The sequence below is a fragment of the Microtus oregoni genome, unplaced genomic scaffold (assembly GCF_018167655.1).
Source record: "Microtus oregoni isolate MIOR12 unplaced genomic scaffold, Mior012 000000F_ref0000247, whole genome shotgun sequence".
Taxonomy (NCBI): domain Eukaryota; kingdom Metazoa; phylum Chordata; class Mammalia; order Rodentia; family Cricetidae; genus Microtus; species Microtus oregoni.
Genome location: NW_024543059.1, coordinates 52,705,476 through 52,719,346, shown reverse-complemented (window position 1 = coordinate 52,719,346; position 13,871 = coordinate 52,705,476). Strand labels below are relative to the sequence as shown.

Genomic DNA, 13,871 nt, shown 5'->3' with positions numbered 1-13,871 from the left:
AGTTAGGAACACTTAGCTAGATAGGATGTGAAACACTGAATTTGATAGCTGGGGCATAATCACATTGGTGGATACGACCCTTGATTTTTTTTATAATTATAATTAATTCCTTCTTGCATGGAATGACTATTAACTGAATGCTTACTAAGGGCCTAGGGCTAGAACAGTACAACATGCACAATGGCTCCCCTGACAGAGAACCTCCTATCCAATAGGGAATGCACTGGAGTCTGGAGGGATTTTAACCAGGGGGTGACATTCCTGGAGGAGCCACTAGGGGTAGACAAGAGTCAGTTAGGGGCAAACAGCCCAGGGTATCATCTATGTCCAGTATGTTTTCAGAGAGATGCTAGAGATGTAGCCACGCCAAAAAGACGGAAGTTGAAGCCATAAGGAAATTCTTAGATTTTCTTTCTGCCATCCCAGAGCTGAAGAAGTTACTTGGTGATTAACAGCTCATTAGTTTCATATTTAGGATACAAAAGGAACTTTGTCAAGGTTAATAAGAGTTCAGTGTGAAACGTCTGCCCGCAAGGCCATGCACATCCAACAGCAGGATCCGTGTATCCTTACTCTTTATGTGAAATGAGAAAAAGAAGCTAAAGAAAGTGGAAGAATTAGAAGATGTCTGTGATCATTACCTCCCTTCAAAAGCCCTGTTGAGTCAGGAGGCCTCTGGAGGATGAAGCTTCCTGAGACCACACACAGCAGAAGTCTATTAAAATGTGCTCCAATCTCAAAGAAAGGGGTCACCCAAGAACCCTGACCCTTTGCTCTGAATGGACTAATAAAAGCAGGCTGCTACTCTAAGAATTCAGACAGAGGGTTTCCCTCCCCATGGTAGAGAAGGCCAACATCACAAGAGTCCTGGCTATTTCATCCACAGTGCCGAGTGCCTTTCACCAACTTCTGGAGGGGTTCAAAGCCCTGATGTGTGGAGGGTCTAGTGACTGGGAGTACAACTCTTCATGGAAAGGCACCGAATGTAATTGATATGAAGACGGTCACTGCAGCATTCAAGAGCTGCGAGTGTCCTGTGAGGCTGCCCTGATATTCTCCTCAGCTGCTGCAGGTATCAATAAGCCTTTGAGAGAAGTAGCATGCTGTCCCTGCACTGTCTAGTCACCTCAGCACCGTCCACCTTCTGCACGGATGTGAGGCCGAGTGCTCTGCTAAACAGAGTGACTCTACATCTGAGACCTGCATGGAATTCTCTGCTTGCAGTGAACAGGACTTATGTGAGCAGACAGCCCTTGTGTGGGGTGGAGCGGAGGAACCCTACCTGTGTAAAACACCTCCAATGCTGTCTGGCTGAGTAGATCTCCTGTGGCTTGAGAGCTGTTGTGTTATGGGTACAGAGTCGGTTTATCTGGATGTAGCTCAGATGTCAGGAGAGATATTTAGTGCCCTTTCCTTTGTGTAGCTCAGGACTGGAAGGTCGATACAGAACTCTACCTTCTACTCACTGAAGGCCAAGAGGTCTTAATACCCAAGGCTGATGGCAGAGATGTCCCCCTTTGGCTGTAAGTGGCTGGCCTGCTGTTTCCATCAGTGTCTTAAAACTATCTTGATTTATGACTCTGTCTCATTTCTATAAAAATGCCATGAATCTGTTATCACCTCAGAACATGGAGTTTGGGAGCTCAGAATCTGTGTTCCATAGCCATGGCCACTCATATTTTGGCTCTACAATAAACTGTCTCTTATCCCTTTGAGATGAGTGCTTTCTGATTTGACAATTAAAAGCAAGCTTTTTGTGGACTCTTCCTCTAATGTATTTATGACCTGACTCTACCACTCACCACAAAGGTGTTTCTGTGAACAGGGACACATAGCTGATACTGACTCCCTTTTGTTCATGAAGAACTTGGATCAGAAAGAAGAGAAGTAAAACCAGTCAAGTGATGTAATGAGGATGAACCAATGGGAGGGATGGCGAAGCCAGTCATGTGATGTAACCAGGGAGAACCAAAAGGAGGGATGGCAAAGTCGAGTGATGTAACAAAGGTAAACCAATGGGAGGGAAGCAAAGCTATTTCTTTACTGCCATTATTAAATAGAGGACAGAATAACCTTCTTCTCATTAATTTGGGTATTTACTGAACTGTACTGCTGAGTGAGTTGGTTGGCCCAGGAAGAAGAACTGTATAATGATCCTGGTGCCCCATACAGTCTCCAAGAAAACACAGCTTAGTCTTCCTGACTTCCAGAAAGTACTTCTGATGGCTCTACCTCACCACGAAGGTTGTTACCCAGCTGCTGCGTAAGGGGAATGTAGGCATCATCACTGTGTGCATGAGCCCTGCCGAGAGTCACAGAGGGGGACTCTGGACACAGGAAACTCCCATTCTCCCCAGCTATGAGTCTGTGTAATGGGATTGCCAATGGAATCCATGATACAGAGTGATGTGGGAGTGATTTCTTATTAATAAAGAAACTGCCTAGACCCATTTGATAGGCCAACCCTTAGGTAGGCGGAGTAAACAGAACGGAATGCTGGGAGAAAGAAGCTGAGTCAGGGAGTCGCGATGATTCTCCCACTCCAGACAGATGCAGGTTAAGATCATTCCTGGTAAGCCAGCTCATGGACTACACAGATTAATAGAAATGGGTTAGATCAATATGTAAAAGCTAGCCAATAAGAAACTGAAACTAATGGGTCAGGCAGTGTTTAAAAGAATACAGTTTCCATGTAATTATTTCGGGTAAAGCTAGCTGGGTGGCGGGACACAGCCCGCCGCTCCGTATTTCAACAGAGTTCAACCGCAGGCCTCTGTAAAGGCAGGAATGTGATCTGGATCCTTTCTGCAGTCTTCACAGGAAGGATCCATATGCAGTCCAGGTACTCCCCAAAGCCTTAGGGAGGGAGTTATCCGTCAACAGGGTGGCAAGCATAGCCATAGTCATACAATCAAAAGGGAGACAGACAACCAGAAGCACACTTGATGCTGAAGAATACTAAATAGTACCATAGAGATGGCGCAGTGGGGTCCTGTACCTGCCTCTAAGGTGAATGAACTGAGTTCCATCCCCACCCACACATGGCAGAAAGAGAGAACTGAGCCCTGCGAGTTGTACCCTTGTATATACACACTTATTGCAGCGTGTGCACCCCCTCATACAAAATTAAAGTATAATCATTTTAAACCTTATTAAATAGTAAAATATTCTTCAAGGAAGATGATAATGATTGCTAATGTATTCTTTCATTTAAATCCAAGAAGTCATATAACTGTTACCTGAAAGTAATGATAAGGAATGTTTCATTGACACAGGTTAGAGAAGATTCTGTGAGGTGGGATTATTTACACACACATACTGATTGGCATCTGTCTGTCAAATGCATGCTAGAGTAGCTACTGGAGATATGGTCAGGTGGAAAGAATTGCTCAGTTATCAAGTGTGCCCCCTGCTTTTAACTATTAATTCTGACTCTGGGTCTCTCCGCACATTGTACTGGACCTTTAGCATCTTAAGAATCCAACATTAACAGATTTGAGCATGTGGAGGTTGAAAATGATCAGGTTGGAAAGGCAGAGATGCCAGAGGCAGCGTTAGCATCGTTACTGAAAGGTTAGCTGCTCAGGAAATCGACAAGGCACTGAGCAGGCATCCACCCAGTCTCCTAAGAAACAAGGGCAGAGAGAAATGAGGCCAGACAGAGGGAAGCTTTTGTTGACATTTTCAAAAGCCTCCTTTGTACAGGCTGGGACTCTGGATAATGGAAGACAGCCAAGCAGGGAGCCAGCCACACAAGAAAACTGCAGGTCAGTGAGCTGAGCAGCCCAGGGAAACGTGGCAGAGAGGCACCCCTTCAACTTCTTCACACTCTGCTCCTCAGTGAGGGAAGGAAAGGGGCTTCCAAGAAGGGAAAGCACCCCTGCTCCCTGGCTTGGAAGTCCTCAGGGTGTGGTTATGTTGTCTTAAGGAAAATGAGCAAAACAAACCACTTAGAAAAACAGCTCTGAAATTTTCTGTCAAACAAAATGTGGATTTTTGCATCTTAGAGTTCCTGCTCAGAAATTTCTGTTTTCTATTAAAGACTCAAGTCTCTCACATGTGGCTTTAAACCTACCTTTGAGTGTGGGAGTCAGGACCAAAGTGGAAAGGACAAACTGAGGTTCTGATGCCACTCACCCAAGAGATTCACTGTGGCAGATTTGACCACACCCGCTGGTGGAACAACAGATAACATCAAAATGACCCCTCAGATTTGAAGGGGTTTAATGTTGAACGGAAGTTACTTAATGAGGTGTTGCATAAGAGAACTATTTTTAGAACTGGTGAGTACAGTCAAGATTAAATGAATCATTCTAATGGGGGCAGGTAAGAGAGGAAGGATTTTAAGTGGCCCTCAGAGGACATTTTCGTTATTTCTGGGGATGCACAGAGAACTGGCTGCTCAGGCCTGGTGCGTTACGGCGGTGCAGCTGGGAAATTGGGAGTCAGGCTGCAAAGCTGTTCCTAGTTAGGGAAACTAAAGCCAGATGAAAACGTGCTGTAGGTGAGGACCGTGGTGGGCGGGGCATCCACATGAAGACAGGATGAGGCAGGTGGAGGACTTCTGTGTAGGTAATGGGTAGGAACTGCAGAGTCTAAAGAAAATCATGTTTTTTTCTCTGCACGTTCCGGGAGCTGAGGACAAACGGATAGATTTCCAAAGCCTCTGTGTTGGAGTGGAGGCCAGGCAACCTAATCTGAGCGAATTTACAGAGGGGAGAATGATTCGTTGTGCAGGAGGGCTGAGGTACCCCTCTGCTGTGTGTGACAGAGTGAGGCCCTCTGAATGGTAAAGTCACAGTCTGTGCTTCAATTTTTGCTCTTAAGGATGAAAAACGTATTTGTATGTCTTGTCCAATGTGGGCTGTATTGATTTGTGACTGACTCTTTTAGTCTGAACAGGGCAACTCACGCTCCTGCACTCAGCTGGTCATGCACTTTGCCACTTGGACCATGTTCTGGTGCAGGAACATATGTCCCAGCTTTCCCAAAGGCAGTTTTATGTTTCAAACCTATCAATAATTGAATTAGAAGATTAATGGGAAAAAGTATGTTACCTATGCACAGTGGAGTTTTGTTCAGTCAACAAGACAAACGATATCATGACGTTTGCAGGAAGGTACAGACCCACACTTTTTAAACACTAACCACAGCAAGCCAGGACTCCATATGTTCAGTGTTAATGGATATACAATACATATGTGTACATATATACAGGTTTTAAATGCACATGGATCCGTTGCATACTGAGCATCCCTAAGCTGAGAGTCTGAAATCCCAAACACTCCAGAATCCCTAAGCTTTAGACCTGAGACTCCCACGTATGCTAATTTGGGCACTTTGTGCTTGGATTTTCAAGCAAAGGCTTCTAAACTAGTAAACTTCCTGCTACTGCTCCAAATTCTGGAACATCATAAGCCTGAAGTTCTTCTGTTCTATGCATAGATGTATTCAATCATCATCAGATTCTGCATTCTTCTTTGGTCTGTTACCTTGAACATATCCATGAATTATGTCTGATATGGAAGCGCTTCCTCTGTTTTGGCTGCTTGTGAAGAATACACATTCCTTGAACACTGCTGTCATTCAGAAATCAGGGACTATACCTCAGCATCCACAGTGTAGGCTTTGAACCTTCTTTAGAAACTGGTAAGTCTTAGCACCTATTCTCTGCACAGAGTAAGGACTTACACACATCTGACTTCTTCATTACTCCTTGATAGGATGAACAAATAACTATATTTTATTTAGCACAATAATTTCCAAAGTCCCATATTGCAATGTTTGTGTGATCATGGACAAATCATTGGTCTTCCTCAAAACTGCCCAGCCTCAAGCTCATCCTGAGGCATTCAGAATCAGCCCATTCTATGGTTGAAATCTCCAAGGCTATCTTAAAATCTGGGACTCCATATGATACTCATACATTTGGGATATATTCCTTTAAGTTCTGAACTCTGCTAGAAAACTCCTAGAGCCCATTATTCTCATACACAGCATAGCATAAGCCCTAGGTAATTTCAAACATTCAAAAAACATTATTTATGCAGTTCAAAAGTGGAAAGGATTAGAAAAATGTTTAAAAATCTTGTGAAGACAGATTTAAACTAGACAACCACAAACCCAGAGCTGTCAGCAGCTTCCTGATGTCCACAGCTTCCTGTGGACTTCGGAGATTTTGCAGCTGAATCATGTCTTTGGTCTGTATGTAGCCATTAAAGTTCTCAAGACAGCATTGACCAACAAGTGCTAAGAACTTTTTGTTCACCACATACTGCAATGGGCAGGCACACAGACTCCATCCCTGCAAACAGGAACCATGCCTGATGGATAATTAGGAAAACAATAAATCACTTTGTTTGACTGTTGTGTTTTTTAATTGCAGTTTTACATTTTGTATTCAATTGAAAGGCAAATGCACATGTCAAGTTAAAAACAACTATTAAAATTTCTCTGTTTTTTCTTTGTTATTTCCTAAAATCTTTGCTAATTTATTTAAATGTCATCTTCAAAATTAAAATCCATTTAGCCCTACCAGGCTTGTCTTTTTAAATTACCTGTCACTCATCACCAAAAAAGTTTTCTGCTTTTAAATTATCTGTAATTATTTTCCATCATATTTAGTGGAATAAGATGGTTCTCAAAATACCAGCAGAGTCCTCAGAATTACACTAAAGACTACTTAGTTTTACTTTATGAAAGCAAATATTTGTTAAACATGATGCAAAGTTTTTGTTTTGTTTCATTCTGTTTCACTTGAGATAGGATCTCAATAGGTAGTGAAAGTTGGCCTCAAATTGTACAGCCCAGACCTCTAATATAATCCTACAGCCACCTCCTAGGACCTGTGATTACAGGCATGCATCACAATATAGAACCTAATGGAGTTCTTCTATAATCCCCTTCCTTTCCTATATAGGGGAATAAATGAGGTAATAAGAACAAGATGCATATCTGTATAGTGCTTAATAATATACAAAATGTATACATAGGTCTATCTGTCTGTCTTTCTATCTATCTGTCTGTCTACCTATCTATCATCTATCTATCTATCTATCTATCTATCTATCATCTATCTATCGTCTATCTATCTATCTATCTATCTATCTATCATCTATCTATCCATCTATCATCTATCTATAGTATATACTCATAAAGTACATTCATATGGCCACGGTGAAGCCAGGTGTCACTATTCCGTTGCTATGGTGCTGTAAAATGCTGCAGTAGACTTATCTGGAGAGAAGACCGCCCATTTAATGGACATCTATTTGCAATGATGTCACCGTTTTCTAACATTTTAGAAATATTCTTTTCCAAATGTTTTAAAGCCCTTAGCTGACATTGTGACCTTAAGCACTTACTTCAGGGAATGGATATGTAAATTGGGTTAAGGTTTAAGTTGATCCTTAAGCAATGAGAGCATTCGTGAATAAACCTGTGAGTAGTTTAGAAATATCTAAATGCTACGGACCGCTCGCAGGGGACTGCATCTTCCCTATCGGTTTGCTAAGACAATCCCCAGAGATCCACCCACAGACCAGAGAATGTAGACCATCCTTGCTGGATTCTCCTCAGCTAATTTTAGGTGGTACCATTTGATAACTAATGTTAATCCCAACAAATACCATCACTACCAAGCATTCTCTCTCTGTCCTCTGCCATGACTCTCTACTCCATTGCAATGTAGTGTGAAGGCTGTGTTGAGCAGGCAGCTCCAGATTGGCCTGTCCCTCAGGTCATGGGCCATACAATGGGATAAATAGTACTACAGACGCCATGAGAGCATGGCTGCCTCTTAGCAGAGCCCTCCTGTGCACTGCCAGTGTTAAATAGACTTACCTCTTCCTCGTTCTCATGTTTACTGGAAAAAATAACTGTTTTGCTCATCATGTGAACCTTCTCCTTAGTATATATTGAAGACTAAAATTAATGTTAAGTGTATAATAAAATGACCCAGAGAGACCTTGTTTTCTTTTTTCTTTTGCTAAGAAACAACCTCCATCCCCACTATACAAGTATCCCCTTTCTGCCAGCTGGTCAGCCGTCTCCTCCACCTACCTTCCTTTATAAAAGCCATTGAGTGACTCCTCGAGACCCCATCCAGAAGTCAGTATAACTATATATATTAAGCCTCTCCACTTTTTAAAAGAACTCTTTTGTTTAACTACAGTGGCTTCCTTATAAATACCCCCAGAATGTCTCTAAATATACATTGATTGAGCAACATCCACGTATGAATACAAGGCTGTGATCTCAGTAGGTTGGGGAGAGAGCAGGATCTCTGACCCTGAAACTCTGTGATGTCTGAAGCAGTTGAAGAGATAAAACCATAAGCTATCAACACTCACACCAATCCAAAGGCAAACTGGCATCTGAGCCCCTCTGCCTGTTCTAGGGAGACATTCTGAGCACTGAGGAAACGCAAAGGGTGGATTCTTAGGAAAGATCCAGACTTGTTTTTCCAGCTTTGCATCCTCAGTAAGCTTTGTGATCTTGACTTACTTAAATTCTCCTGAAAGCTGCTTACAGATCATTTTGGTACCCAGTCATCTTCTACCCAATGTGGAGACTTCGGTTGCTTCCTTCGTGTAAGACTTATTGTATATATAAACAGATTGTAGTAAGTCCCCTATGGTGTAGGAAGCATGTGACTTTGAGTCAGGTACAATGTCATACACACACACACACACACACACACACACACACACACAAAAGAAATGAAAGTTTTATTGTAAAATGGGTAGAAAACAGTTTGCAAAAATAGATGCAGTAGTTAAGTTTCTATTACTGTTTCATAAAACTTGAAGAGTTTTGGAAAATTTAAGCTCTATGGTTAGATGATTAAGTAAAATAAGTTGGTTTCTCTTATATAATAAATGTTTCCTTTTCATATCTATCCAATGTTTGTATCTTTGGTCCTGCTAGGTACCTGATGGTAACTGCTTACACTTACTAACAAGAATAAACTTTGGGAATGAAGGTTGTTGCTGGAGAAAATCGGAAATCATTACTTTTGCTCTGCTTCCTCGCAAGTTGACAGGAACAGATGATAGAAACAGGATGTGAGAGCCTCCCTGCTCAACGTCCCCAGTTAATTAAGTGTCATTTGACACTGGAATCTTTCCCCTAAATATTGTTACTGAAGCTCAAAGAATAAAAATGTTTATTGGCAAAAATTTCTTGAAAAGGCAAAGAAGAACTAACAATGAACAAGGAAGCCATGACTGCTAGTTTAAAACTGAGAAACGATATGTAAGCTCTCACACTATTTGCAGACAATATTAGACTCTCCCAACTCTGCTTGGACCGTTTTCTCTTTCCTGCTTTTCATGTCTATCTTTCCGCTCCTCATTTCCCACCACTGCTGCTCTCTTGCTAATGAGCTTCTGCCCTCGACAGCAGGAGTAACTGTCTCATCCTGTTCTTGTCTGAATCTTCGTGGAGAATCCACCAGACACAAGTTGGGCTTTTCACAGCAAAACCCTGGGTTTGTGATGGCAGCAGAAACAACCTTGGGGCTCTTCCTCACACACAGAAGAGCGCCGAACCAGTCTTCCTTGTCCAGTATGCGCTGATTTATTTCTTCCAGGTCCACTTTTCTCTACGTCTTTCCCAGTGTTCAGCCTTGGACCTCACACACATGCATGACTTTATTTATTTTAGGGTCCTATACATATGTTTAACCTTTTGACCTCTATCTGATAAGTCTCTCGCTACCCTTGGGATGCTCTTTTAAATCTATTCATCCCTAGGGAAAGAGCGGTGTGTCACTTCATCCACGGAGCTATCTCGAAATGCCTCTGAGCTGATTAACATTCTTTCTTGAATTTTATAGAAAACTTCACTACTTGTATTTTATAGAACTTGCTACTAAATATATTTGTCTTGCTTAAAATATATATGGATAATCATTTTTTGTCTCTGTTGTGATGCGAAGTCTCCTGGGAAGTTGGAGTGTAAGACGTGTGTAAGTTTCATTTTACACATGGATATATGCCAAATGTAACCCACTGTAAGCACAGCCCACGCCCATGGCGTTGTTGATCAAGTGAATAAATAAAGTAATTTCTTAATATTTAAAAGTTTTAAATGATATCCAGGATTCATATGACTCGTGTTCACAGTCAAGAAGTGGGATTTGTTGGTATGGAATAGACCAGTGACTGTCTACTTGTCTGCACAGCAGACTAGGGGTTCCACCAATGTGACTGTGGATCTGATGCCTCCGCAGTGAGAAACGGGTAGGTGAAGAGAGTTTTATTTTTTTTTATTTTTTTTTTTTTTTAGGTGAAGAGAGTTTTTCACCCCAACATTCAGTCCTCAGACAAAACTGCTCTATTTTGTATAGTAGCCTTGGCTTATACCAAGACCTTACTTAGAGAAAGTTGTCACTGTTTAAGGAAAGCATTGAAACCTCTTAGGGGTCCCAGTTCTGTGAAGAACATTGATTCTATATTTGTCTCAGGCTCTATTCAACATGAAAGCCTTTTGCATGAAAAGTAGGTAAGTATCCTGCTGTGGTTTGGCTGGATTTACTAGCCTCCCCCAGGAAAACAACTGGCAGCACAAAGGGGCTTGTCAGTGAGACCCTCTCATCCCCTGCTTTGTCTGAGATGGGAACACCCTTCGTAGTACTGAGGTTACTCACTGACCCTACCACTAGCTTGAGAATTCCAATCACATGCTTGCCTAGCAGCAGGCGGTGACTGTCAATGTGTTTAGATTTTGTCACAGTGTGTGCCCATGCACAGCTCTCGGTGGTATTGGTTAGACCATACATGTGGCCCAATGACACAACCAAGAGATGCAGTTGATACAAGACGCATGCGGCCTCTGACAGCATAGCATGCTTCATTGTTTTACAATAAGTGTTTTGAAATAAACCAAATGATAAAATTATAAAATATGGTAGCCATTGTAATGCATCAAGTAGGTAAATCTTATTTGCAACTTATTTGTAATTATCCTTATCAAATCCCAAGCACTGTAGATAACCACAGGTGCTGGGTTTCTGTCTGGCTGGCAGCCTAGAGTATTCTGTCAGTAAGGCCAGCACTTACTGACTTCTGTGAGCCACAGTTATCCTTGATGGAGACATTACCACATCCCATATCTTAACACACGGCACCATTATTTCTGGACATTCCATAGATTCAGACGGTCCCTGAGACAGCAGTCACACAGTTTCAGATGGCTGTGAGACAATGACAGTGGCCTATTCCCTTTCCGAGTATAAAGTATCTTGATCTAAGATAAAGCTAAACCATGTCCTTGGCAGGTTATGTTGGGCTTCTCATTAGCTATCAAGTCATAGGTTCATCATTGGGAAAGCCAAGTACCTGTTCAGGTCACGGTGTATGATGGGCTGCGTCAAGCTGTGCAGGTACTCCATGCCCTTGGCGACATCTACAGCAATGATTAACTTAGACTGCAAGTCCAGAATCCTAGAGGAGAAAGTAAACGGGATAGAGATGAGCTGGTTGAAGCCAGCACTCAGCATGTCTTGCAAAACAAAGCAGAATGAGGATTATTCTCTGCAGCTCTATCTAATTTTTGATTCATTGAAGACGGAGCTACAAACTCAGCCTGACAAATGGCTTTCCACAGTTCGGAACTGCTTCACTAGATGTCAATCCTGATATTCATTTAAAAATAGAATACCTGAGTTTCTAATTTATTTGGGTCACACAAAAATTCATGAGAACAACACACAAATGGAATGTTCTGGAGCCACTGAGGGAAATCATTTCCTAGTTACTATCGATAGAGATCTTGAACACAAACTCAGGTTAGACGTGCACAAAAGCTTTCTTTTTTAAAAACTTTCTCTGATCAGCACTATGAGCCTAGATGATTGTTTTATTCTGCGCTTCCAAACACCCAGTTTGTTGTCATGTCAAGGTTAGTCTATTTATAAGTTTCCGTTAGCAACTTAAAGTCCTTGAATCTGTCACCTTTGGCTTTCTGTGAAAAATCACTTTATTTTACTTCTTGAAATATAAGAATTACTCATAAATAATCAGCTGTGTTAAAATGCCGCACACGTTAGCACTGAGAGATGTCAGATGCCCTGGGGATGGGGCAAAGGTGCTGAGATCAAGGTGAGTAAGGACCAGAGCCAGTACCTCTTCTGTTCATGAAGAAGGGAGAACAGGGACCCTCCTGATATGTACTGCGTGACAATAGCGAACTGGCTGGGGTCATCCAGGCAGGCTCCCACAAACTGAACCACGCAAGGGTGGTCGAGCTGACAGAGGATAGAGACCTCTCGGCAAAACATATCCACATCTGACTTGGAGCAGTAGGTGTTGGCTCGGTATCTAGGATGAGAGTGGAGACACCTTGTCGTCAACAGCAGTTTGGGGCAGCTGCCCCTGCTCTTCCCAGCCCACGAAGCAGATCTCTTTCCTCTGCCCACTTACCGTTTTATCGCCACTATTTTATTCCTGCATCGCCCTTTATAGACTTTCCCGAAAGAACCTAAAATTGTTTAAGAGAAGTTGGTAAATGTTTGCTTGTCAAGGCGAGTTAGAGATTGCTACACCATCGCTGAGCGCTGCTTTCTTAACTTACCTGAGCCGATAATCTCATGGAACTCAATTTCAGAGAGCTGGAGATGGAACCGGGAGGGCAATCCAGCCCTCAGGAGGAGAACGTCGGCTTTCTCTGCAAACAGTAATTGCCTTTTTTACGTGGGGGCTGTGCACACGTGGACATGAATACACAACGGGCTTGCTTGGCGCCAGGGGCTTCTCCACAACCACTTTCTCCCAACTGTAATCTATCACTTGGAGAGGCTAAGACCTAAGCGCATGTGCTCCCAGGGCCTGCGTTACCAGAACCACGTTCTTCCGGCTCAGATGCTCAGTCTCAGTGATCAAGGCTGAGCTTATTGCTCATCTGATCATCAGTTAACATAGCTGGAGGACGCAAGCCACTCTCCAGTATGATTTGCTTCATAGCCTGAGAAAACCAGGCAATCCCTTCAACCTCCATCAATACGGAAGTCAAATATCTATTGACAAACTGGACCTTTAGGGGATACCAATTAAATGGCAGGTAATATGCATAGGAATCAATCTGAGAAAATACCCCCCACCAAAAAGGACTTTTAAAACCACAAATTCCAAATGGTTAAATATTAAAATGTCATGAAATTGTGTTTTACACCTTCCTGGTTTAGTGCTGTTAATTTCAACATTCTGCATGCATTTAAAGAAGTATCTGAGTGTCTATTATCTTAGAGATTTGAAAAAATAACAATTTATTAATTTGAATCTTTTCTAAAGCAAATTTATTTCTAGTTCTTCTAACAATATTAGTAATTGTAATTAATATTTTGTTAAAAATGTAAACATATAAATCATACTACATTTGTCTGAACTTTCTTTAATACTCGTGAATGTCCTGGTGTTGTTGTAACTGTGGACTGAAGAGTGTAAAGTCAAGTCTAATTATAAGAAGAATGGACTACAGGCAGTATTGCTTAGACTGGTGACATAGTCGTGGCTCACAACCAAATCCAACACGTGGTTGTCATAGTTAGTCAATAATCCCTCCCAGCAACAAAACAGCAACCCTCCCGTTGATAAGTACCTTTTGTCATGCTTTTAATCTTCCCCAAGGGGGATGGAACAGACACATAGGAGCCATCTAGAATCAAATTATACAGCAGAGGTGAAGGCAGCGATCATTTCTTTCTATCTAACATTCAGCACGATAAAACTGAAGCAGTCAATGAAGGTGAAGGAAACAGCTCAAGGCTTAAATCTCCTTTAGGGTAGGAAGGTGTACTGAGCATGCTTGTCTAGATCTGCACAAGATTCTAACTATGTTTTAGAAGACCCCAGCAGATGTACTTTGTATCT

The 13,871-nt window shown here is 42.1% G+C and overlaps 1 protein-coding gene across 2 annotated transcripts in view; it reads right to left on the bottom strand.

Moving 5' to 3' along the window:
* Positions 1–13,871, bottom strand: part of LOC121447239 (serine/threonine-protein kinase TNNI3K) — a 217,186-nt gene that overhangs the window by 117,038 nt on the left and 86,277 nt on the right. Inside the window, exons 13-17 of one of the 2 annotated variants that reach the window (XM_041650381.1) lie at positions 13,600–13,656; positions 12,577–12,669; positions 12,426–12,483; positions 12,129–12,323; positions 11,343–11,447 (exon numbers count right to left, since the gene is read on the bottom strand). In XM_041650381.1, the coding sequence (XP_041506315.1) occupies positions 11,343–11,447; positions 12,129–12,323; positions 12,426–12,483; positions 12,577–12,669; positions 13,600–13,656 (508 nt within the window). The remainder of the gene's footprint in view (positions 1–11,342; positions 11,448–12,128; positions 12,324–12,425; positions 12,484–12,576; positions 12,670–13,599; positions 13,657–13,871) is intronic. The other variant, XM_041650390.1, reaches the window with a different exon arrangement.